This window comes from Bombyx mandarina, chromosome 10, assembly GCF_030267445.1.
Source record: "Bombyx mandarina strain Sakado chromosome 10, ASM3026744v2".
In the NCBI taxonomy this organism is placed as follows: Eukaryota; Metazoa; Arthropoda; class Insecta; order Lepidoptera; family Bombycidae; genus Bombyx; species Bombyx mandarina.
Window position 1 is genome coordinate 15083938 of NC_143217.1, and position 24140 is coordinate 15108077.

The 24140-nt window shown below is 36.4% G+C and overlaps 3 protein-coding genes across 3 annotated transcripts; 2 read left to right on the forward strand and 1 right to left on the reverse strand.

Annotated features, from left to right (window-relative positions):
- The first annotated feature begins 736 nt into the window (after nucleotides 1–736).
- On the forward strand, nucleotides 737–8585 carry ACBP-like (acyl-CoA binding protein-like). The gene is made up of 4 exons (XM_028179769.2): nucleotides 737–845; nucleotides 4603–4637; nucleotides 6253–6367; nucleotides 8376–8585. The coding sequence occupies exons 2-4, from the start codon at nucleotides 4623–4625 to the stop codon at nucleotides 8501–8503; spliced, it is 258 nt and encodes an 85-aa protein (XP_028035570.2). The 5' UTR covers nucleotides 737–845; nucleotides 4603–4622; the 3' UTR covers nucleotides 8504–8585.
- Nucleotides 4568–14702, reverse strand: LOC114246999 (uncharacterized). The gene is made up of 5 exons (XM_028179784.2): nucleotides 14392–14702; nucleotides 10667–10850; nucleotides 10325–10351; nucleotides 8916–10221; nucleotides 4568–8607 (listed from the first exon to the last, which is right to left on the reverse strand). The coding sequence occupies exons 1-4, from the start codon at nucleotides 14466–14468 to the stop codon at nucleotides 9904–9906; spliced, it is 606 nt and encodes a 201-aa protein (XP_028035585.2). The 5' UTR covers nucleotides 14469–14702; the 3' UTR covers nucleotides 4568–8607; nucleotides 8916–9903.
- A 77-nt stretch (nucleotides 14703–14779) lies between these two features.
- On the forward strand, nucleotides 14780–23703 carry ACBP (acyl-CoA binding protein). Its single transcript, XM_028179770.2, has 4 exons — nucleotides 14780–14904; nucleotides 15125–15159; nucleotides 16728–16845; nucleotides 23091–23703. The coding sequence occupies exons 2-4, from the start codon at nucleotides 15145–15147 to the stop codon at nucleotides 23231–23233; spliced, it is 276 nt and encodes a 91-aa protein (XP_028035571.1). The 5' UTR covers nucleotides 14780–14904; nucleotides 15125–15144; the 3' UTR covers nucleotides 23234–23703.
- The last annotated feature ends 437 nt before the right edge of the window (nucleotides 23704–24140 follow it).

Below are 24140 nucleotides of genomic sequence, written 5' to 3' on the forward strand. Positions count from 1 at the left end.
TAATACTAACTTTCCAGCAGATATCCTATTGTCTAGTGGACGACATCATGGTTTATCTATCTCGTTATTGACTAACTATCGAGGTACACAGTCGAATCGTGTCGTTTTACAAACAGAACCCGCTTAATAACAACGTATTGTGTATATTATTACCGACGGTCTTGAGAGTCCTCACGGATATTCCGCACGGGTAGGTAGAAAAGTCGGTCAGCCGTTTTATTTTACAACTAGCGACCCGCCCTCGCTTCGCTTCGGAAACATTAAAACACACATGAAACCAAAAAAATTAAATTAAAAAAAATTAAAAAAAAGTAGCCTATGTTCATCAGGGACAATGTCGGCTTCTAATGGAAAAATAATTTTTCAAATCGGTCCAGTAGTTTCGGAGCCTATTCGAAACAAACAAACAAACAAATCTTTCCTCTTTATAATATTAGTATAGATTGAGACAGACCACCTCATGTTCGTTCGTTCTGAGGTTTGTGGACTCCGGTAACCAAATAAACCAGAAGGGCTGTGGGTTTGTAAGACAAAAAAGTTTATGCAATATTAAATTCTAAACGTAAATATGTATAAATATGAAAATATTGCATACAGTGACCGTCACCTCGCGACTTTATACCTATAACTTTGTATCATGTAACATCGGCAGCACGTAACGACCTACCAATCAAATACATTTTGTATATTTATATCGTATAAAATTTAATGGGTAATAAAAATATCGGCTGTGCGGCAACCCTAGAAGTTCAGTGTAGGGGGCCACGTAGCTGCCCTGAAAAACGGATGGAGCGCTTGAAAAATATACAGTACCAATTGGAACCTTGCAACTACCCTACCTCCTGGTGAGTTCTTCAATTTTCTACATTTATATTTATTGTACTACTTTAGCATTTTCTTTTAACTGAATGCTGATTCTATAATTTTTTTTGTGCCCAAAAATTTGGTCCCAATTTAATTAATCTTTATTTTATTGTTCGGAAGTGTTAATTGAATATACTTTTAGCATTCAATTGTTAGTCAATGTCTTCTTCGAAATGTCAAAGTAAAGTTCCAAAATATTTTAAATCAGTACCGTATGTTATGAGAGCATATTTTAAACTTCAAACGCAAAGTCAAACATGTCTGATTATTTGAGGCTTTTCTACAGATTTATAATAACAAAATCATTGACAAATAATGATTTTTTTAAGGGACTTAATTAAAAAAAAAACTAGTCACATTAAACAGTGCTATCGTGAAATTGAGGTGTTCCATACCATCTGGAATTACTTCTAAGATTCCGTTGTTGCGTCATACTACCCGGCTTTGGAGCGTGCCTCGGTTTTTTTATAAGCTTAAAGCTTGAAAAAGAGTCTTCAGTAGGCAGCGGGCTGTCTCTGGCATTGTCGTTGTTAATGGGGGACGTTTACGGGTGGGCCTTATGATAATATGCTACTGAAAAATAGGGTGAGGTTTCCTTCCAAAGTATCTGAACTTGTATTGCTTATCTAGGTCTAAAGTGAGTGAAACATCATGTAGATATACTAGTTACGAGAGATATTTCTTTCGGTTTTTGCGACTTCTAGACATATTTAAAACTAGGTACTTTTACATTTTAATTTGACGTTTCTTAAACTTTAATTTTCGTGGTCGCGGATCACTATAGGGTCATTCGTCGAAATTTGAATACTGTGATAACTGTTATCTGTATTTAATACTTAATATATTTAATTAATTAATAATATTATAAAGAGGAAAGATTTGTTTGTTTGTATTAAATAGGCTCCGAAACTACTGAACCGATTTGAAAAATTCTTTCACTGTTTGGAAGCTACACTATTCCCGAGTGACATAGGCTATAATCTTTTTTGAAAAAAAATTAAGGATCCTTACTAAAACTCCAATAATGTAACCTTAGGTGTAAAAAAATTACCTAAAATATTCTTTACATCGCGTGCCCCGCGAAGTCTATTACTGATAGAATAAAATAATGTACTACGAATTTGTAGAACACATTATTATTTACAAAAAGTGTCGCGACAGCATATGTCTGACTATTATAGTTATGCCGCAATAAGTGTTCTTTTAATTTAAAAAATAAAACGACGTCAAATATCGTTGAAATTTTTTTAAAGACCCGAGCGGAGCCCGAGTGGGCCGCTAGTCAGAAATAAATTGAACCCTAAAATAGCTTTAATTGCTTTTTTTTTTTTTTTTCCTACCTAAGCTGAGAGCCTTGAGAGGCTATTTCAGCGTAACCCTAACGTTTGTAGGTGAGCTCACGGGGCTCAAACCTGATGACGTTGCTAACACGAACCCTAGCAAGAGTCGTGCTTCGCAGAATCTACCACCGGATCGGAAACGCGACCCACTGAGAAGATCCGGCGAGAAACTCAGTGGGCACTTTTAATTGCAGAGTAGGTACATTAACATAAGAAAACAAAATGTCCGACCTCACTCAAATTTCAATCGAATAAAATATTGTGTATTGTGAACTCGGGTCTGTAATTTCCGCTGTCGGCACCAAGAAATTCAGGTCGACGACCTCGAGGAGTGTTCAGCTGTGAACGCGTGCGAAAATCAAACGGGCAAGCACGTCCGCGCGCCGTATCGAGCACGCTTCGTGGATCGCAATAACATTCCGACTGTGTTGACTTTGACTAGAAATATAATATACTAGCGGCCCGCTCCGACTCCTCTAGGGTTTTTAGCAAAAATTTCAACGATATTTGACGTCGTTTTATTTTTTAAAATAAAAGAACACTTATTGCTGCATAACTATACCTAATAGTTAGACATATGTTGTGGGGACACTTTTTGTAAATAATAATGTGTTCTACAAAGTCATAATACATTATTTTAATCTATGATGAATAGTGTTCGCAGGGCACGCGATGTAAAGAATATTTTAGGTAATTTTTCATACCTTGGCTTACATTATTGGAGTTTTAGTAAGGATACCTAATTTTTTTTAAAAAAAATTATAGCCTGTGTCACTCGGGAATAGTGTAGCTTCCAAACCATCGATATATTCGATGTTCCAAACGTTGAAATAATATTTCAAATCGGTTCAGTAGTTTCGGAGCCAATAGGCTTATAATTGAATACAATACAAACAAACAAACAAATCTTTCCTCTTTATAATATTAGTATAGAAGTATAGATTAATACGTGAAGGAAAAACTTTGTATCCCTTTTTACGAAAATTGCGCGGACGGAGAAGTATAAAACTTACCACGCTTATAGAGAATATAGAGAAGGAGTGCAGAATGTAATTTTTTTTTTAATTATGCCTATAAAATACATTAAATCAATAAGAAAAACATTACACACACTACCATCATTACCGTGTATTTGACGCACATACGCAAGCATACTATTTATTTATTGTCAAACGTTTGTTCTTGACGTCTGTGATCAAATTGAGAATGGATTAAATATTGTTTGTCTTTATTAATATTTTTCTATAGTGTATTCTTGGCCAAATTTGTGATTATAGAAGTATAGTAGTCTTTGAAAATAGAATCATAATAGTGTACAAACTTACAATTTCAATTAATTATAGTCGAATTTCGACCACTGCGGGACCACTAGTAATCATTATTTTTTCGTCTTAAACATGCATACATCATCAATGGTCAATTTTGTTGACAGCACGAAGGTTTCATTGCCGAAAAAAATCCAAATACAAAATGGCGTAGATGAGAATAATTTGCGCAAAATTAGCAGCAAGCAACCAACAAAAAATTTATACAATATCCACGAATACTCGTCAATTCATTTAAGCCTGGCTACATTATTAACCTATTTAATCAAAAGCTAAATGTCTTACAATAATTCACATTTTATGGGTTTCCGATGATATATCGGCGGTTTATGATCACGAAGTAGTCTCTAGGCTATACGCAACACAAAGTGTTTACACTGTTGAATTATATTCGTGCATCTTAACTAATATTGTTAAATAAATACTGTAGTTAGGTAGAGAAAAGTATGCTCTCATAATTTGTTAAGCCATCATAGGTGCCTATGCTTCGGCTTCAAGTTTATCATCTTCAACACATATTAGAGTAGGGATCGACATAATTATCATCTTAATTTGACAATTAACAGACAGTCTTAAAATGAATATCTACAATAATAATAAATTAGTTTTTCTAATGTAATCCAATGATAGAAAGTTTGAGTTTCGCGCCTATTTCCCGGTTTACAGAAAAGAGTTGGTAAGAGTAGTTAATGTTTATATAGATTATATGTACATACTTATAATATAGATTATATAGGAGCGAGAGAACGATATCTAACGAGAACGATACGCTTTAAATTAGAAAAGCTTCGTTTATTTTAATGACGTATGACCTCATTCCTTTTTGTTGTGGATAACACTTTTGCAACGTTAAGAATATTAAGGACCATAATAGTTATATTTTTAATTGGCTTTTATAACTCAGTATCTATATATTTAATATACTTTATCCATTTTGTTTTGGCCCACACACACACATTTTGGTGTTTGGAACCTCAAAGCATGGACAAAATGGTTGTTTACGTATGGGAAATAATGAAATTGAAGAAAACGATGCACTTGCATAAAATAATATTTTATTTCTTTTGTTACAGATCTCAAAAGATAACACAAAATGTCTCTCGACGAGGTACGTAATGTGGACTAATAAATTGCAACATAATTCATAGAATTCTTGATTTTAACGTTTTCTACCCTACCCTTAACTTTACCCTTTCTTACATTTCAATATTAAGTAGATCGAAAATTTATAAAATGTAATCGTTTCTTGTCTTTCAGTGATGAAATGAAATCATTTCATGTTTTTATATGAAATTTCTAAACATCAGAAATAATAAATGCGAGATTAAACCGTAAAAGCGTAATTAATCTACTCACAAAAAGTATTATTGAAAATACTCGTATTAGTATCAAAACGTATGTAAAGTAAAGTATCACCATGCAAATATTATTAACAAAATACTTAATTTTAAATTTATCTAGCATAATCCAGTCGTATTCACTCGTAGTAGGAGGAAAAAGTTAACCATCGAGTTAGAGTTACCATAGAATATAATCGATATAGAACTTAAGTGTAGCGTAAAATTACAACATTTATTACAACGTGAACAGTACGATATATTTTAAATAATAATTCAACGCCAATTCGAAGTTGCATCGTCCGTTTATTCAGCAGCCAGACATAAAAGCTAAAATTTGTTGTTTGACAAATACCTGATCGAAGCAAATACCATATGTAAAATCAATTTTTTTTTCTGAAAAGTTTGCGTCTTTAATAAATTAAAAAAATGAACACATTCAATTATGTTACGTATATGTATTTTATCAATAGAAAGCTTGTACAGCCATTGTTCGGGGACCTTTTTATCGTAATACGAACTAGTCACGATTAGTGATGTATTAGTAGTTTAAAAAATGAAAGTCTTCGATATATTTAACAATAATGACGGCAAATCTGGCACTGCTGCTCGACCTCCCCGGTCGGAGACTTAGAGAAAAACCCAAGGCACGGTGAAAAGATGTAGTGCTGAAGGAAAAATGGAATGCAATGTTACTGACTAGGACGTTGAAGACAGAGTGAAGGGGAGGAGTAGAATAAGGAAAGCTGATCCAATCACCATTTGGGATAAATAGCTAGGAAGAGATAGAGAATCACGGCAGAGTTTCCCGGTTTCCTTTTTATAAGATAATCTTATACCCGGGTTAAACGATATCCTAAACTTACACTATGCCTCAATATCTATTATTTAGAAAAGAAACAAAAAGGCTTTAATCGTTACGACATTGCGTAACTAAAATAAAATCAGTTCTAAATTTAAAATTTCAAAATTTCCATTCCTTCCATTGTCTCTTATAAAATCTTTTATCTTTTATCAAATACCTAAGCTTAATTATTATGTCTTCTATTTTTTTTGTATTGATGTCCGGGACCAAAGTTCTATAGCTTATCAACTTATTGCAATACGTAACGCTATCTATAATTCTAATATCATTCTAGTATCACATAATCAGTATCATCAATATTATTGTGACAGATATAGATTAAAAAAGTAAGCTAACCTTAACATACTTATTACGAGATAAAACTATGGAAAGTTTAACAAATAATATATTTATTATATTAAATTATATATATATTTATTATTTGTTAAGCTGTATGTAGTGTCAATAGAAATGGGTTTGTCTCGATGAGAGCCCAAAATTATTTAGATTTGTTTTCATTTTGACCTCATTTCTTGTTTCAGCAATTCAAGCAGGTCGCCGATAAGGTCAGGAACTGGAAGACCAAGCCCAGTGACGATGAGAACCTTTCGCTGTACTCCCTGTACAAGCAGGCTACCATAGGTGATGTTAATATTGGTAAGTATTCGAACGTTTGTTCTGTAACTGCACCAATCGTCCAAAACCAAACATTAGCTCGAATTTATCGGCAAGTTGGCTCCTTTAATACATCTATCAGCCACGCTTTTGTCAATCTATTTATGCGAACACAAACACCAAGTGGCCCGTAATCTTGTTTGCCGATATAAACGATTTTTGTATGGGTTACAGCCTGACACATCTGTAGGTTTAGGCACCTAAAAAGGCCCTAAGCTAAAACACGAAAGTACGATTTAGTTTTTATCTATTGTATATGAACAGTTTTCTTCTTCATTTCGGTCATTGCGTCATTGTTGATGATCGTGAGTCTTCTGTAGTCTTCTCACAATTTCTCTGCACCTATTTTTATCTTTCGCCACGTTGACCGGCATTTCTATCTATGGGTCTCCTGGTTGGGCCCCACGCTTTAGACTTTGGCCTCCAAGCTTTTTCCTTCTATTTTATCGATAACCATGAGCTGTTCCAGACTACCAGAGTTCCTACGTGTTATATGGCCGAAATATCGCAGGGCACGATGAGGATATCTATATCTATACTAATATTATAAAGAGGAAAGATTTGTTTGTTTGTTTGTTTCGAATAGGCTCCGAAACTACTGGACCGATTTGAAAAATTCTTTTTCCATTAGAAACCGACATTGTCCCTGATGAACATAGGCTACTTTTTAAAATTTATTAATTTTTTTCTTTGCATATGTGTTTTAATGTTTCCGAAGCGAAGCGAGGGCGGGTCGCTAGTAATCAAATAAGTTAACTGCATTGGCAGTCTTCTATGAGAGTTTATACATTTGTTCGAAACGTTTTAATTTTTTAATTAATCTAACATGACGTTATTGTTTTTAACATAATTAAGTTTAGCAGATATCGCTTTGTTTTTTGTGAATAAAATTATATTTTATGAGATATAATAACTGTTGATTTTTCGCGTGTTTTATAATGTTTACCAGTTTGTAAAAAAACGAATAATAAAACGCAAAATCGAATTTAGACATTTAGTCACATTTTAATTTTTAATGTAGGTACTTAACAAAACTTAAGCTTTTTAATTTTATTAGTGACAGTAGATTAAATTTATATTAGATATTTCGAATACCCATTTCAATATGTTAATGCCAATATTGAATATGTTTCAATATAACAATTTTTAGATTATTTACAATTATTCCGAATTATCATTAAACAGTGTTGATACAGATGTTTCTAGATTATTTAATCAGACACAGTTTATGTAATGTGTTTACAGAACATAAAAATTTACGATCGAAAGAAATTTAATTCGGCAACTGTTTCAATAGGTACCTATTAAAATTTTGACTATTTTGGGAAATGATCATTTTAAAAACCTTCTAAAACAACGTATCTAAACAGTTCCTGTAAAAATGACGACTGTACCGAAGAACAGATGATGATGGGATAATATAATAATACTAATGATGGTTATTTCCCGAACATTTTACATTTTAATTAAACAATTTCAAGTAGACCAAAAAAAAGCAATATATTAATATATATTAAATATATGAGAGTAAAATCTCCATACACTTCACTACATAGTATAAAACAGTCGCTTTCTCTGTCCCTATATCCATATGTATGCTTAAATCTTTAAAACTACGCAACGGATTTTGATGTGGTTTTTTTAATAGATAGAGTGATTGAAGAGGAAGGTTTATAATATGTATAATAACATCCATTAAATAGTGGAGAAATCAATAATAAACTAAAGTTTCCTAAGCGAAGCGAGGGCGGGTCGCTAGTCTACTATAAAATGTATTTCGTCTGGGCGTGCCTTTCGGCAAAGGCCTTCTCTAACTCTTTCTACTGCTTTTTGTCTGCTGCTACTCTTATCCAAAGAAGTCCAGAGGTAATCTTTAGTTTAACTTCCCATCTTCTTGGTTTGAGACTTGGCTCCTCGAACTATCCCATGGGTGGTGGATGCAATAATATACTGATGGAACAATTCATTGAAATTCTTCTTTCCGTTTCAGCCCAGCCCAGCGGTCTTGTGGAGAGCGCCAAGTGGAAGGCATGGAACAGCCGTAAAGGCATCTCCCAAGACGATGCCAAGAAGCAATACATCGAAAATGCGGAGAAACTCCACTCCAAATACGCATAAATTATTACTTAGAATTAAATAAATTTCCTACTTAAATTATGCTCTTTCTCACGATTTTCTTAAATAAATTAACAAAATAATATTCTGTCTAGTTTCTATTTCACCTTATAGCAACCCTAAGGCCTGCCGCGTCGGCAGCCGCGTCTGATCGCGCGCCGCGACCAATCAGGGACTCTCGTTGTCGGTTCCCGGCGCGATTCAAAGAGTAGCGACCGAGGGGCTTTCCTTTTGGCAAGCCGCGCGTGCGTGCGCCTTTACACTTTACTGGCGCCGACAGTTCACCCGCTACCACCGAAGCATACACACGAGAATACGTCCGCACCTCGCTCGCTACCATTCCTTTTCGAACTTGTTTATGGGACCCTCTGGAGTATTCATACCCGCACTGGGTCCAGCTGGACAACACAAAAACCTGTTATTATAGAGTATACGCCCATTACTGGTAGTAGGTCGCTTTGTGGGCCCGGATGGGTAGGTACCACCTCGTCTTGTTTTGCCACGAATTAGTCATGCATTCGAGTTTGAAGAAGTGGGCAACTGTTATGTTATACTATACAATTGAGGTTTAGACTTCGTAAAACACACTACATATTGATAAACGGGTTCGCACCACGTTTTTGACATTGTTTTTATTTTTATTGCTTTGATGTGTGGGCGAGCTCACAGCCCACCTGGTTAAGTGGTTATTGGAGCCCAAAGACATCTACAACGTAAAAGCGCCACTCACTTTGAGATACAAGTTCTAAGGTCTCAGTATAGTTAGAACATTTAGAACATTAGAACACCGTTGCATCGCTACATACGAATGCAGCGGACGTTTTATCCTTTAGGCCACGACGACTAATTACTAACCAAATATCAGGTAATAATACCAGAAGGACCTACAGCCTGTAAAGGTTGTCAAATATAGTCCTGGATGGGTTAATTTCATTAATAGTTTTGAAAAGACAAAAGGCACAGGGTTTCGTTGTGGTTGGCGTTAGGACTTACATGATCAAAAATAAATATATTACTTCATTGATATATTTTATAAAAACCCAAGATGCACAGCCTCAAACAAAACTAGCACTCGAAACCGTCATTAAGCACTCACCAATTATACCTACGTAGTTATAGTTATGCTATAAACATATCTTTTGCAAATTCAACCTTACGCGCATTGTTAAAAGTTGCTATTACAAAGCAGTGTACAATAAACAATAAAATTTTTATGACCGAAGTTAGCCGGCAGGACAGGGCATGGAGTGAAGACGAATATTTGTTATTTTTTTAAAATAAAAGACATTTAATTAGTATTTTAAGAGTTAGTTAAATTGTGTTCTAAACTCATAATTGTACTTTTATCTGAACGTAAATTTTTTTTATTTGGGGTAGGACATGTCATTGTGTAGGTACCTAATTCAATCTTTAAATCTTTTCTTTAAAAGTTTTAACGCATTCTTAAGTAAAATGGTCTTTTTAACAAGTCTAGAATTTTTCTTTCTTAAGCTGTTAATGATTTTATCCTTGCTAATTAGCCTTCTGCGGAATTTGTGGAGTTCACTTGTTATGTCAACTTTTCGTGGTGTATCCGTGGTGGATCCTTCGGTGGTGTGTATATGTAAAATTAAGCTTGTACTCAGGGATGTAGTAGGAGATTTGACTTCCTTATTTTCTACATCAGACATTGAACATGTACGACAGACTTCAGTATCACCGCCATCATCCGGTATTTCAATCTGTAATCAACATCAAAATAATAAGTATTTTCTAGCATACCAATAATAGTCTATGATACGGGCGGCACTAAGGTTCCATTCGTTCTTCACCGTGGTTACTTACAAACTCGAGGTCCTGTGCTGATATATCCTGTAAATAATAATTATGATTACAGAAATATTATTAGAATGTAGGTACGATATTATTAAAATTTGATAAACTAGCGACCCGCCCTCGCTTCGCTTCGGAAACTGTAATTAATTATTGATTTCTCCACTATTTGCGCTTGTTGGATGTTATTATACATATAAACCTTCCTCTTCAATTACTCTATCTATTAAAAAAAACCGCATCAAAATCCGTTGCGTAGTTTTAAAGATTTAAGCATACATAGGGACAGAGAAAGCGACTTTGTTTTATACTATGTAGTGATTAATTTTTCTGGCTAACGACTACGTAACTTACCGGTACACTAGGAACAGCCGTTTTAAGAAGACGCTTTATGCCTTTTGCACTGACATACATGTCTTTGTCCAAAAAATGCTCAGAGCAAACGACGTTAGAACTATTTGGCTTAAAAAAATCTTGACGCCTTTCTTGACTGACGATAGATGTCCATTCTCCGCATCGTATTGGGTCACGAGGAAAACTAAAATATAAAAATATATACTTAGTCTGGCCATAAATACTGTTACAATAAAAAAAAAAATCTATTGCAAATAACATTTATTACTTTTACAGTTACAGCTGAAGATTGTACAGGTATACGCCCCATCGACGTCACATCCAGACGATGAAGTGGAAGCTACGTATGAGGACATTAGTAGGGCCATACGTAGCTCCCAATCACATTTTACCGTTGTTATGGGAGATTTCAATGCAAAACTGGGCCGTAGAAGCGATGATGAGTTGAAAGTGGGGCCATTTGGATTTGGGCAGCAGAATCCCAGAGGACAGATGCTGGCGGACTTTATGGAGAAGGAAGGACTCTTTATGATGAATTCTTTCTTCAAGAAGCCGCCACAACGGAAATGGACCTGGTTGAGTCCCGACGGTGTAACAAGAAATGAAATTGACTTCATCATGAGCACCAACAGACAGATATTCAACGATGTCTCTGTGATCAACAGTGTTAAAACAGGAAGTGATCACCGAATCGTCAGAGGCATGTTGAATATCAATGTCAGACTGGAAAGATCGCGTCTGATGAAGTCAACGCTTCGACCGTCGAATGCACAAATCCAAAACCCCGAGAGCTTTCAACTCGAATTGGCTAATCGCTTCGAATGGCTAAACAGTTGCGCATCAGTGGACGATGTAAACAGCAGGCTGGTAGAGACTGTCCGTACGGTAGGGTCCAAATTTTTCAAAACCCACCGTAAGAATAGACCTCAGAAACTATCCGACCGCACCCGAAACCTCATGGCTAGTCGACGTTTGATGACGCTCCAAACTTCGGAGGACGCTGAGTCATATAGGCAACTCAATAGACATATCATGAAGTCCTTGCGACACGATCTACGCTCCTTTAATACTCAGCGTATTAAAGAGACGATTGAGCGAAACCAAGGCTCTAAAGTGTTCGCAAGAGACGCTTCTATTGGGCAAAGCCAGCTGACGAAGCTGAAGACCGAAGATGGACGTGTAACGTCGAATAAGTCAGAGGTCCTGCGGGAGATAGAGAGGTTCTACGGGCAGCTGTTTACCTCGGTCTCAGCTGAACCGCAAGGTTTAGCTGCAGATCCTAGAGCCAAGCTAACCCGACACTACACCGAAGACATCCCGGACATCAGCCTGTACGAGATTAGGATGGCTCTCAAACAGCTTAAGAATAACAAGGCACCGGGCGAGGATGGAATTACTACGGAGCCTCTGAAAGCGGGCGGGATGCCGGTACTGAAAGTCCTTCAGAAGCTCTTCAATTCCTCTTTGCTCGATGGAAAACCGCCACAGGCATGGAGCAGGGGTGTTGTGATCCTGTTCTTCAAAAACGGTGACAAAACCTTATTGAAGAACTATAGGCCCATAGCACTGCTGAGCCATGTCTACAAGCTGTTCTCGAGAGTCGTCACGAAGCGTCTCGAACGCAGGTTTGATGACTTCCAGCCTACCGAACAAGCCGGTTTCCGAAAAGGCTACAGTACCATAGACCACCGGTACATCGAAGTATTGAAGCGTTTGTATAATAACGCCACCATGTCAGTCCGAGTACAGGAGCATTGCACGAAGGAAATCCCTGTAAAGAGAGGAGTGAGACAGGGAGATGTGATATCTCCGAAACTGTTTATCACTGCTCTGGAGGATTCCTTCAAGCTTCTGGAATGGCAAGGTCTTGGCATCAATATTAACGGCGAATACATCACTCATCTTCGGTTTGCCGATGACATCGTGGTCATGGCAGAGTCGCTGGAAGATTTAGGGCGTATGCTCGGTGACCTCAGTAGGGTTTCTCAACAAGTGGGTCTTAAAATGAACATGGACAAAACAAAAATCATGTACAATGTCCATGTTGCACCCACCATAGTTACTGTTGGGAGTTCTACTCTTGAAGTTGTTGACGAATATATATACCTAGGACAGGCAGTCCGATTAGGTAGGTCCAACTTTGAGAGAGAGGTCAGTAGACGGATCCAACTCGGCTGGGCAGCGTTCGGTAAACTGCACAACGTCTTCTCGTCCAAAATACCTCAGTGCCTTAAGACAAAGGCGTACAACCAATGTGTGTTACCAGTGATGACTTACGGCTCGGAGACGTGGTGCTTCACTAGGGATCTTTTTAGAAGGCTCAAAGTGGCGCAGCGAGCTATGGAGAGGGCATTTCTCTACGTGATCGAATCCGAAATGAGGAGATCCGTAGAAGAACGAAGGTTGCTGACATAGCCCGTAGAATTAGTGAACTGAAGTGGCAATGGGCCGGCCACATAGCACGAAGACAGGACGGTCGATGGGGCAGAAAGATCCTGGAGTGGCGACCACGTACTGGCAAGCGCAGTGTGGGACGGCCACCTACTAGATGGACCGACGACCTAGTAAAAACCGCTGGGTCTCGTTGGATGCAGGTGGCAATGGACCGGTCGCACTGGAAATCTATTGGAGAGGCCTATGTTCAGCAGTGGACGGCGATAGGCTGAAATGATGATGATGATGACTTTTACAGTGTGTTAGTTTAATACATAAATATAAAACAATTTAAAGTATAAAAATCTTATTCGAAGTGGTCTCCATTGGCTGCAATACAGTCCTTTAAACGTTGAGGCCAGTTATCAATAGAAGCACGCACTCTTTCCATAGGAAAATTTTTCACTGCCAATCGTACGGATTGCTTTAGGGACTCCAAATTATCATGGCGTTTAGAGCAAGCCGTACTCTCTAAAACTGATCATAAATCATAATCCAGCGGATTAAGATCGGGACTAGACGACGGTCAGTCTTCAGCTTTGATGAAGTCCGAAACGTTAGTTTCCAACCAAGACTGCGTAGACCGAGCTTTATGACCTGGCGCCGAGTCTTGCTGGAAGGACCATTCTTGATTATTGAACATGGTGTTGTTAAGGGGCTTCACTACCTTCTCAAGAATGGTATCTTGATACACTTGTGCCGATGTTTTGATACCTTTTTCACAAAAGTATGGCTCAGTCACTCCTTCATAGGTAATACCCCACCAAATCATCCCTGAAGTCGGAAAGTGCCCACGTTGCACTCTGTCGACTAATTGGGAAGCTTCCTTAGAGCTTTAAGCATAAATACGGTCATTTTGTTTGTTAAAATGTTGCTCAATTGTAAATTCTCATCCGTAAACAATTTTTTTCTATGACCTCCCTTTGCGTACCGCTTCAGTAGTTGTTTCGATTTTACCACCCTATTCTCTTTTAAATTATCAGTTAAGAAATGACCAGTACGTCTCTTATAGGCTGCAAGTCCTAAGTCATCGTAAAAAATATCGACTCCATTGTACAAGAACAGGGTCGTTTGAATTATGCGACTATAATAAATGATTAATCAAAAGTTGTTCTTACACTGAAAAATAATACCATTGAAAATTGCCGCATTATACTTGGAGTGTTGATTTGAGATTAAGAGTGAGTGAGTGAAGTTTTTAGACAAATTAAATCAAAATCACATATTGCTTTTTATATTTAATCATAAAAGCAACAAAGCAGCAAAACAAATTAACAAACTCTTTTACTTACCGAAAATACGATATCCCATCCTTTTTTAACGTTTTTGATGTAGTATTTTTACAATTTCTCATCGAACACTTCGGCATTTTTAACGAGCGCACGGAGACGCGAGCGGCGCGAGACTATTTGAAATGAGCGCATAATTTTAAATGGTGCTGTCATTTTATGTCCACGGTTTTGAGACGCTGAGTTTGTATCTTGGGTTTTATAATACATAAATGTACATATAACTTGTTTAAAATAAAGCACTCAAGAATTAGTAGTTATTACGGACAGTAGGTAATTAATAATGACAGAGTGACATAATGGACTAGTTGCATTGAAGTGTTAGTTGCATAGACCTATAAACCCTACTTCAGTGCTATAAACCTATACTTCAGTGGTTAGTTGTCGTTGTCATTGACGTCAGCTTATCGTCTTTGACTTTGAGTAGGTATAATTCGACTCATTTTTATGTGTATTATCTATGAACTCAGTCTAAAACTAGTGTTCGTTCGGGACGGGTGTATCGTCGTTTAACAAGTAGGTAACTTTTCCATAATAATTAAAATAAAATGTCAAATTTTATTTCATAAATAACGTGTAGGTTAATGATTTATTAACGTTAATTTTACGCAACAACAAGTATGAAATAGTCGCAGTTATTTGGCGAAAATAACATAACCGATTTCACCTTTCTACATTTCACTGAACTTGTTGGCGGTAATTGTCATATTTTTAATAAACTGTTGTTTGCTTTTAGGTTACCTACATTTGATCAATATGTCTCTCCAAGAAGTAAGTTTTTAAGTATTTCTCACTATAAATTTCATTAAAAAAATCTTATCTAACACCAAAGTTAGAGTGCAAAGTTCAAATAATACACTTTAAGTAGGTACTTGCAATACATACCTGCTAAAAATATGTATTACATAACAATTAATAATATTTTTTTAAATTAAATAGCATTTATCAACATAAAATCTGATTGATTCATTAAATACAGCAAAATTAATAATAAATTTGGAATTAGGTAATTATCTTAACATGGTTGCAATCAAAAGTTGAACATAAATATACAAACAAAATTAGAAATGAAATATACCCAACCCAACAAAATTTAATATAGTAAAATATGTTTAAAAATAAACAATAAAACTCAACTAGGATACTGACATTTTGTTTGCGTTTAAAAGACATTATTTGATTGATTTTTGAGAATATTTCTTCCAGTGTACACATTAATAAACATACTTGCATTTTATAGTCATAGTCATCTTCACATTTCGCGAGACTTCAATATAATTAAAATTACATGGATGGTTCAATACTTTAGTTTTTGTGTCAGTTCTACTTAAGCTTGAAAACTGCAAAGTACCTGAATCTTCAGAAATAATATAATGACAAATAAAATATTAGATTAAGCTGTAAAAGTAGTTGTAGTCAGTTTGTAATCTAAATTTGGGTGGTCGATTAATGTTACGTTTACACTTACATGAAGTATAAAATGAACTGTAGTATCTCATCGGCATTGAATAAATATATCATCTGATAGAGCTCCGAGAGAAGTATTTTGCAAGGACCAAGAAGGTGCATTGTCCTTTACCTTATTTTATTTTTTTTCCTACCTATGCTGATTGCCTTGAGAGGCTATTTCAGCTTCACCCTAACGTTTGTAGGTGAGCTCACGGGGCTCAACCGGAGAGTTGCTAACACTGACCCTAGCAAGAGCAGTGCTTCTCAGAATCTACCACCGGATCGGAAACGCGACCCACTGAGAAGATCCGGCGAGAAACTCAGTGGGCTGTGTCTATGGGGTTAATTCGCTCGTCGAGCCCTTCGTCGCAAGCGACGGGTTCGACGAGGGCGGTGACCGGCCTTTATCTTAAAAACCAGTTTTGGTGTATGTTGATTTGTATGCCAAATGTGACCATTAACATTGTTTTCAGTATTAGTGTGCTCTTTAACTGAAATCCCCTAAATAAATAAGGAATTGAATTTTTTGAATATTCAACAAGACAGTAAAAAGTACGAATCAGTATGTGGATTGTATTATTATTAATTAACTCGAAATGACATTTTTATAGGAAAAGTTGGTTTCTTTAATATAATTTAGTAATGAAAATTATCCTTGACATTACTGATATTATTCAGTAAACACAAAAAATACGTTTAAAAAAAAATTTACCTAATCTTTTGCACATTCTCTGCTCATATATTATACTTTATTAACTTTTTTTTAATTTTTTTATCTTAATTTTTTTTCAAGGGTCTTTATTTGATATTGGAAATATTTAGATAAAATAAAGACAAAATCCTTCAGGTTTGCCATTGAGCGGCTACATAACATTATCTTTCCTTTCCAGAAATTTGACCAAGCCGCAGCCAACGTGAAGAACCTGAAAGCTCTTCCAACTGATGCCCAACTCCTTAACTTGTATGCCCATTTCAAACAGGCCACCGTTGGAGATGCCGATCCAGCCAGTTAGTATTCATGACAATGTAATTAACCGTATAATTTATAGTGTATAAAAACAGCTATTAACTATGGGCAGATCAATTGTGAGTATGCCACTGTGATGCTGATCCTCCAGGAAGGAATATGCTCATCACCACACTGTATTTGGTTTGACCAAAATATTTTACCGCTTCAGGTGTGAGCCTTGCATTAAAAAAATAGTGGTGAAATTTTAATTGGTAGTAAAGGTTTCAGCTGGGAGGGATTAAGTCGTCGTGGCCTAAAGGATAAGACGTCCGGTGCATTCGTATGTAACGATGCAACCGTGTTCGAATCCCGCAGGCGGGTACCAATTTTTGTAATAAAATACGTACTTAAGAAATGTTCACGTTTGCCTTCCACGGTGAAGGAATAATATCGTGTAATAAAAATCAAACCCGCAAAATTATAATTTGCGTAATTACCGGTGGTAGGACCTCTTGTGAGTCTGCACGGGTAGGTACCACCACCCTGCCTATTTCTGCCCTGAAGCAGTAATGCGTTTCGGTTTGAAGGGTGGGGCAGCCCTTGTAACTATACTGAGACCTTCGAACTCATGTCTCAGGGTGGGTGGCGGCATTTGCGTTGTAGATGTTTATGGGCTCCAGTAACCACTTAACACCGGGTGGGCTGTGAGCTCGTCCGCCTATCGAAGCAATAAAAAAAAATTACATCCATATTGGCCCAGTTTAATAAAAAATAAAAATAAGGTGTCTAGCCATTGAAGTTGCTGCAGATTATATCTGTGATTGAACTGTTTCCTTTCCTATGGAGCTAAAAATTCATTTCCTTAAGAGTTCAAGGTTTACGGTGTTGCTAAAATTTGTTAAAACCTGTTTATCCACGGCGTTGTGCTACTTTGCTCTTTGTCGCGATTGGAACACGTAAGTGTAGATTACACACAGGATATAGTTAACATGCGATAATACTACATGAGCTTGTTCCTATCTGATAAGATTTAATTAATAGTTTGAATGTTGTAGAAAACAGGTGCTCTATCCTAGAAACAAAATGATGTCGATTTACGTAAAGTTTATTTTTGTTTTCAATAAATAACACGGATGTTTGTACAAATTAATACACCATGAGAAGTGGCAACCTGAAGATAGTTCCCTTATAAATCACTTTATTTTATTTAACATTTCCGATGCTATTTGAATGCGTGTTTATTTTTGTATTTAGGGTTTCCGTTTTATTATAATAACTATGGCATTAATATTATCATGAGATAGGAAAATATCTCTCACACTGACGCGTAATATAAGATCCTAATAAAATGGTATATAGATTCGCGTTTCAATTCGCGTTTATCATCAAAGTTATGGTTGAGTTATCACCTTCTGTTATTAGTTACATCTGCGGCCGAGCGGTCTTGGGGGGGGAAAAAAGCCAAGGTCGTGCCGTGCCAGTAATTCGTTATATCACTACGTGATATGCTGGGTGCATTCAATAATAAACCTTGTTTACTCTTGCTCAAATGCTATTTTATTATGCAAGCCAATATTATTATTTTTTAGTACTTTTTGGTATATCATCTGAAGTGACATCTGAAGACCAGGGTATTAATTTCGAATGATGTGATTATATCGGGTTTTGAAAATTCGTTCTCACGGACTTAATGCCTATCTAATGTGTAATTAGGAACTAATTTCCCGATAGAGGTATATCGCCTTGTATTATAGATTCCTCCTGGCTAAGCCTTTGCTCGCCCACCCATCCTGGTGAAGCTGGAAAGGCCTGCGGACCACCAGTAATCCCTCATTCATAAAAAGTGGTATTATAGATAAAAAGCGCAACTCAGGCGCATAGCAATTATCCACCATTTTGATTTTTTGCCGTGATGCAGTGATGCGTTTCTTAGAATAGTCGCCACACGACTCAATTGAGGCTTCGAACTCATGTCTCAAGGTGGGTTGGGTTAGTCAAATCGTAGAAATACTTAAAACTACAATAATTTTGCCAAATACGACGTCTTAAGTACTTGCTCGAAGAAATACTCTAACCCATAGACACAGCCCACTAAGTTTCTTGCGGATCTTCTCAGTGGGTCGCGATCCCGATCCGGTGGTAGATTCGGCGAAGTGCTGCTCTTACTAGTGTTAGTGTTAGCAAATTATCTCAGGTTGAGCCCGTGAGCTCACCTCCGGGCATAGCTGGAATAGCCTCTTAGGCTAACAGGGAACAAGTAGGGGAGAAAAATCGAAGAAGTAAGTGTAGATAATTTACGATAGGATATAAATTAGGACTTTGAACTCGTATCTCAAGGCCGGTGATCATATTTTCATTGTATTGGCATTGTTGTCATTTGTTTATAAAAAATTTACACAGTAAGATACTTAGATCGAAGGTTCAATTTGTTTTTTTTTTACTTACCTATGCTGATAGCCTTGAGAGGCTATTTCAGCTTCGCCCTAATGTGTAGGTGAGCTCACGGGGCTCAAACCGGAGTGTTGCTAACACTGGTCCTAGCAAGAGCAGTGCTTCGCAGAATCTACCACCGGATCGGAAAAAGATCCAGCGAGAAACTCAGTAGGCTGTGTCAGTGGGTTAACTTACTCGTCGAGCCTTTCGGCGTAAGCGACGGGTTCGACGAGGACGGTAACCGGACAATTTGTTAGTGTAGTGAATTTATATAGATTTTTAAAGGCTCTTTATTTCGTAGCACTAATACGGACACCGCGCGAGCTGTGTATGGAGGTGAACTGCGAGTTTTTTAACGTTCTCGACAGCGTAAAGTTAACTCAAATTGCGGAGTTGGAACTTTTACCCACGTTTCCCGCTAGGGGCGTTATTCCGACTGTATACAAATTTGAGTTAACTTTTACGCTATCGAGAACGTTAAGAAACTCGCATTTAAGCACACTGTAGAGGATAAGGTAGTAACTTATTGGATAAATACTGACAGGTCGTGGTGTCGCGAAATCAATGCGAGATAAGATTTAGTGTTGAAAGTACCCTCTTGTGAAAAACGAGATTATTTTTTCTCATTAGAGGGGATACTGTCCCGATAAATCGAACAAAATGTTTTGTTACAAAGAAAACGAAGTCACAACTGATTTAGTTTTGAACTGAGCTTTGGGTTAATCGTGTCTGTAATATCACGGCCGTCTCATGTTTGCTGACTAAGATCGGCATTATCAAAGCACCAGAATCTCATAGGTGATAGGTAAATTAAAACTAGTGGTCACCCGGTAGTCGAAATTCAACTATAATATAATTAATTTAAATTATAAGCTTAAACATCATTAAGGGCTTATTGTCAAAGACGACCATAGACCTTCTAAATAACAAATTTCGCCGAGGCTACCCTATAGATAAATAATATTAAAGACAAACAATATTAAAATCTATCTTCAAATTTATTTTAACAATAAACAAAAGAGTATTTAAGCTTGTGTGTGTGAAATACGTGGCAGTTGTGTAATTATTATTTTTGATTTAAATTATTTTTATGCTCAATTAAAAAAAAAAAAATTCTGCACTTCTCCCCTATATAAACTATTATATCTAAGTGTGGAAAATTTCATACTCCTCCGTCCGCGCAATTTTCGTAAAAAGGTGTACAAAGTTTTTGCTTCACGTATTAATGTATAGATAATAATGATTTTAGCATCTGCAGTTAACGTAGGCCACTTAGTATCCTACTAGTCGCTTTGAGAAGTGTGATTTTCCATTGTTAGCGCCACCGATTGTAATGACGCATAGTTTTTCGAGGTCGTAACCTCAGTTTAATTACCTTTTTTAAAGTGTGCCTTGCAATAAACATGAAAAATTAAGTATAAATTTGTACCATAGAAATATCTTTTTAAATTATGTTAATAGAGGTATTCCAGGTGGGAATAACCAAAGAAAAAAACCCGAATGTATTGTCTAAGCGATGTCTAAAGTCAGAAAAATCTATGTATATTTTAAACGACGGGTCGGTTCGGTTGGGTTTTTTTGTTACATCAAATCATTTGTTGGATTTCTTGCTTCTTGGTTATTCGATTTAAAAATAAATAATCATACAACATATTGAAATTATCTTATCCCATATCACACTCGTGATTTAGACGTATCTAATTTAACTAGAGGTCCCGCAGTAGTCGAAATTCGACTATAATGAATTGGAATTGTAAGTTTTTACACTATTATGATTCTATTTTATACTTCTATAATCACAAATTTCGCCAAGACTATACTTTAAAAAATATTAACAAAGACAAACAATATTTAATCTATTCTCAATTTGACGCCAAGAACAAAAGTTTGACAATAAATAGTATGCATGCGTGTGTGCGTCAAATACATGGTATGAAGTGTGTGTAATGTTTTCTTTATTGATTTAATGTATCTTTTACGCATTATTTAAAAAAAATATTAGCATTATGGACTTCTTCTCTATATTCTGTATAAGTGTGGAAAATTTCATACTCCTCCGTCCGCGCAATTTTCGTAAAAAGGTGTACAAAGTTTTTGCTTCACGTATTAATATATAGATATCTTATGTTAAAATCCACCTTCTGAGTTACTGAGTTCGATCGCGTTTGGGTCGCGTTTTCGGAATCCGCTGGTATATTCAGCGAAGCGCTACTCTTTCTAGAGTTCTCTACCCGTCCTTGAAAAGTTGGAATAGCCTCTTAAGCTATCAACGAATATGTAGAAAAAAATCACACTGTCTCGCAGCAGAAATAGGCAGAATGCTCTTGCTAAGGTATATAATATGTAGAATGCAAAAAAAAAAAAGGTCGAAATCCGTGAAATAACTTAGACCGTACAGCATGCCGAAAAATCTTATATAAAAGCGTTAATACGTTTGAAAACATCTCTTTCGGGTAAAAATAAAATAGTATTAATGCTAGAATGTTGTTTTAATGTTTTTGAAGGCAAGTCATCGCGGTATGCGTATGCAACATTAATATTCATTAGCAGCACACCTGTTTAATTCAAAGATTCGCTCGGTGAAAGCGGGTTATTTTCTATTTATTTTTTGTGTACAGTTATGTACAGTTATTTATGGATCAAATCAAATGGCATTAATGCGATAAACCTTGTAGGTGACTACGTCGTGCTTCCTTTTGCCAAAGACAATACCAGAGATTGCCCGAAGTGTGGCGTTTTATATGTAAAGATATATAGGGATTTTTTTTGCATAGATAAGTGATCGTGCTCATGGCCCGCTTGGTGTTAAGTTACCGTTAACGTCAATGCCACGACCCACATCCAGTCATAATGCCTAAATCTCTAATGTATCTATACTATATACTAATATATAAATCTACAGTGGTTTTTACGGATGTTCCGTTATAACTACTGAACCATGCATCCGATTGACTTGAATCTTGGTATCCATGTGGAAAATACATGTACTTAATGGATAGGCTAATATTTATATGAGTGTTGGACTCCCTAATGGTAATGACAATAAATAATAATGTCAATTTTAAATGCCGGCGAGTACGGCTAGTCATTAATATTTTACTTAGTTTTTTTTTTTTTCGAGCCTTATGTTTGTTACATAATTTTGTTTATTCTGTTATTCTCTGACAACGTTGAACATGAACAGTATTGACTGGAAAAAGTATTCGTCTAAAAAAAAAGTAATTTGACCTTTACTAAACACCGGGCTATATGTATAGACGAATATTAATTTTCTATTTTAAGATTATCGTTGTTGCTTATATGTATTATTGTTGTGCCGATACGATCTGTTGACGAATATCGAAACGAATCTAGTATCATCGGAAATGTTCTGGAAAATTGTAGAAAATTGTATTACTGGTGGTGGGACCTCTTGTGAGTCTGCACGGGCGGCCAATTTCTGCCGAGAAGCAGTAATGCGTTTCGGTTTGAAGGGTGGGGTAGCCGTTGTGACTATACTGAGACCTTAGAACTTATATCTCAAGGTGGGTGGCGCATTTACGTTGTAGATGTCTATGGGCTCCAGTAACCACTTAACACCAGGTGGGCTGTGAGCTCGTCCACTCATGTAAGCAATAAAAAAAAAATACTAAGTCTATAATTCTCGTAAAGAATCTAGAAATTTGGAAGTTCCGAAGACGACATGAAGACAGTAATCAGTTTTATTCCAAGCGAAACGGCGTACGGGTCACCTGAAGCGAAATAAATAAATTATTAAATCGAAATCTACCATAAGAGTCGTGATTATTAAATGGAGTTTTAATGTATGTTTTGGTGGAGAATTAAGATTCCGAGTTTAAGCGCCTAACAATGTTATTATTGTTGATTTCAGATAGACCTGGCCTTCTAGACTTGAAGGGTAAAGCCAAATTCGACGCTTGGCACAAACTGGCCGGCACTTCGAAGGAGGATGCCCAGAAAGCCTACATCGAGATCGTCGAAGGTCTCATAGCTTCCATCGGCCTCAAAGAATAAAAGACTTAATTTTCAATGATGCAAGAACATGATAATTTTCATTATCGAGTGTACTATATAAATACGCGCGCTTTTTCGCATCATCAGCGCGCATCAGACTTTTTTGACGCCATCTTTATTTTACATTTTAGCTTGAAATGATGTTTTTTGTTTTTAAGAACTCAAACTAATATTGATTTAATAAAATTATCATGTTCTTACATTAATGAACGGTACTTCCAGGGTGCTAAAGCATAATATTGAAGAGCAATGAAGTAACTTGCGTCCTTTTCGAAATCATGTTTTAAAAGTATACTACGTACTAGGTCGTTCCGTTTTGTATTTATTTTGGTTAAGGATCTTTATTTATATTTAAGTGGACATCACGTTAGTTTAAGTGCAGTTTTTTAGTCGTGATCAAAATCATGCGCGACTGTTTTTTTTTTGTATGTTTTACTTTTTTTTTAATAAATAAATCTGTTGGGTATATATTTATTGTCATATTTTTTATAGAAAAAAAAGATAACCCAATGCCACCCTTATGTATTATGAATTACAAAATATAGTAGTAAATAATAGTGATACAATCTAACCTGAATCATTAATATAGCATTTTTTTTATTGTTTAGATGGGTGGTCGAGCTCACAGCCCACCTGGTGTTAAGTGCTTACTGGAGCCCATGGACATCTACAACGTAAATGCGCCACCCACCTCGAGATATAAGTTCTAAGGTCTCAGTATAGTTACAACGGCTGCCCCACCCTTCAAACCGAAACGCATTAGTGCTTCACGGCAGAAATAGGCGGGGTGGTGGTACCTACCCGTGCGCATTCACAAGAGGTCCTACTACCAGTACCTAACTAAGCAAATATTAATCTATATATATAAAAATGAATTGCTGTTCGTTAGTCTCGCTAAAACTTGAGA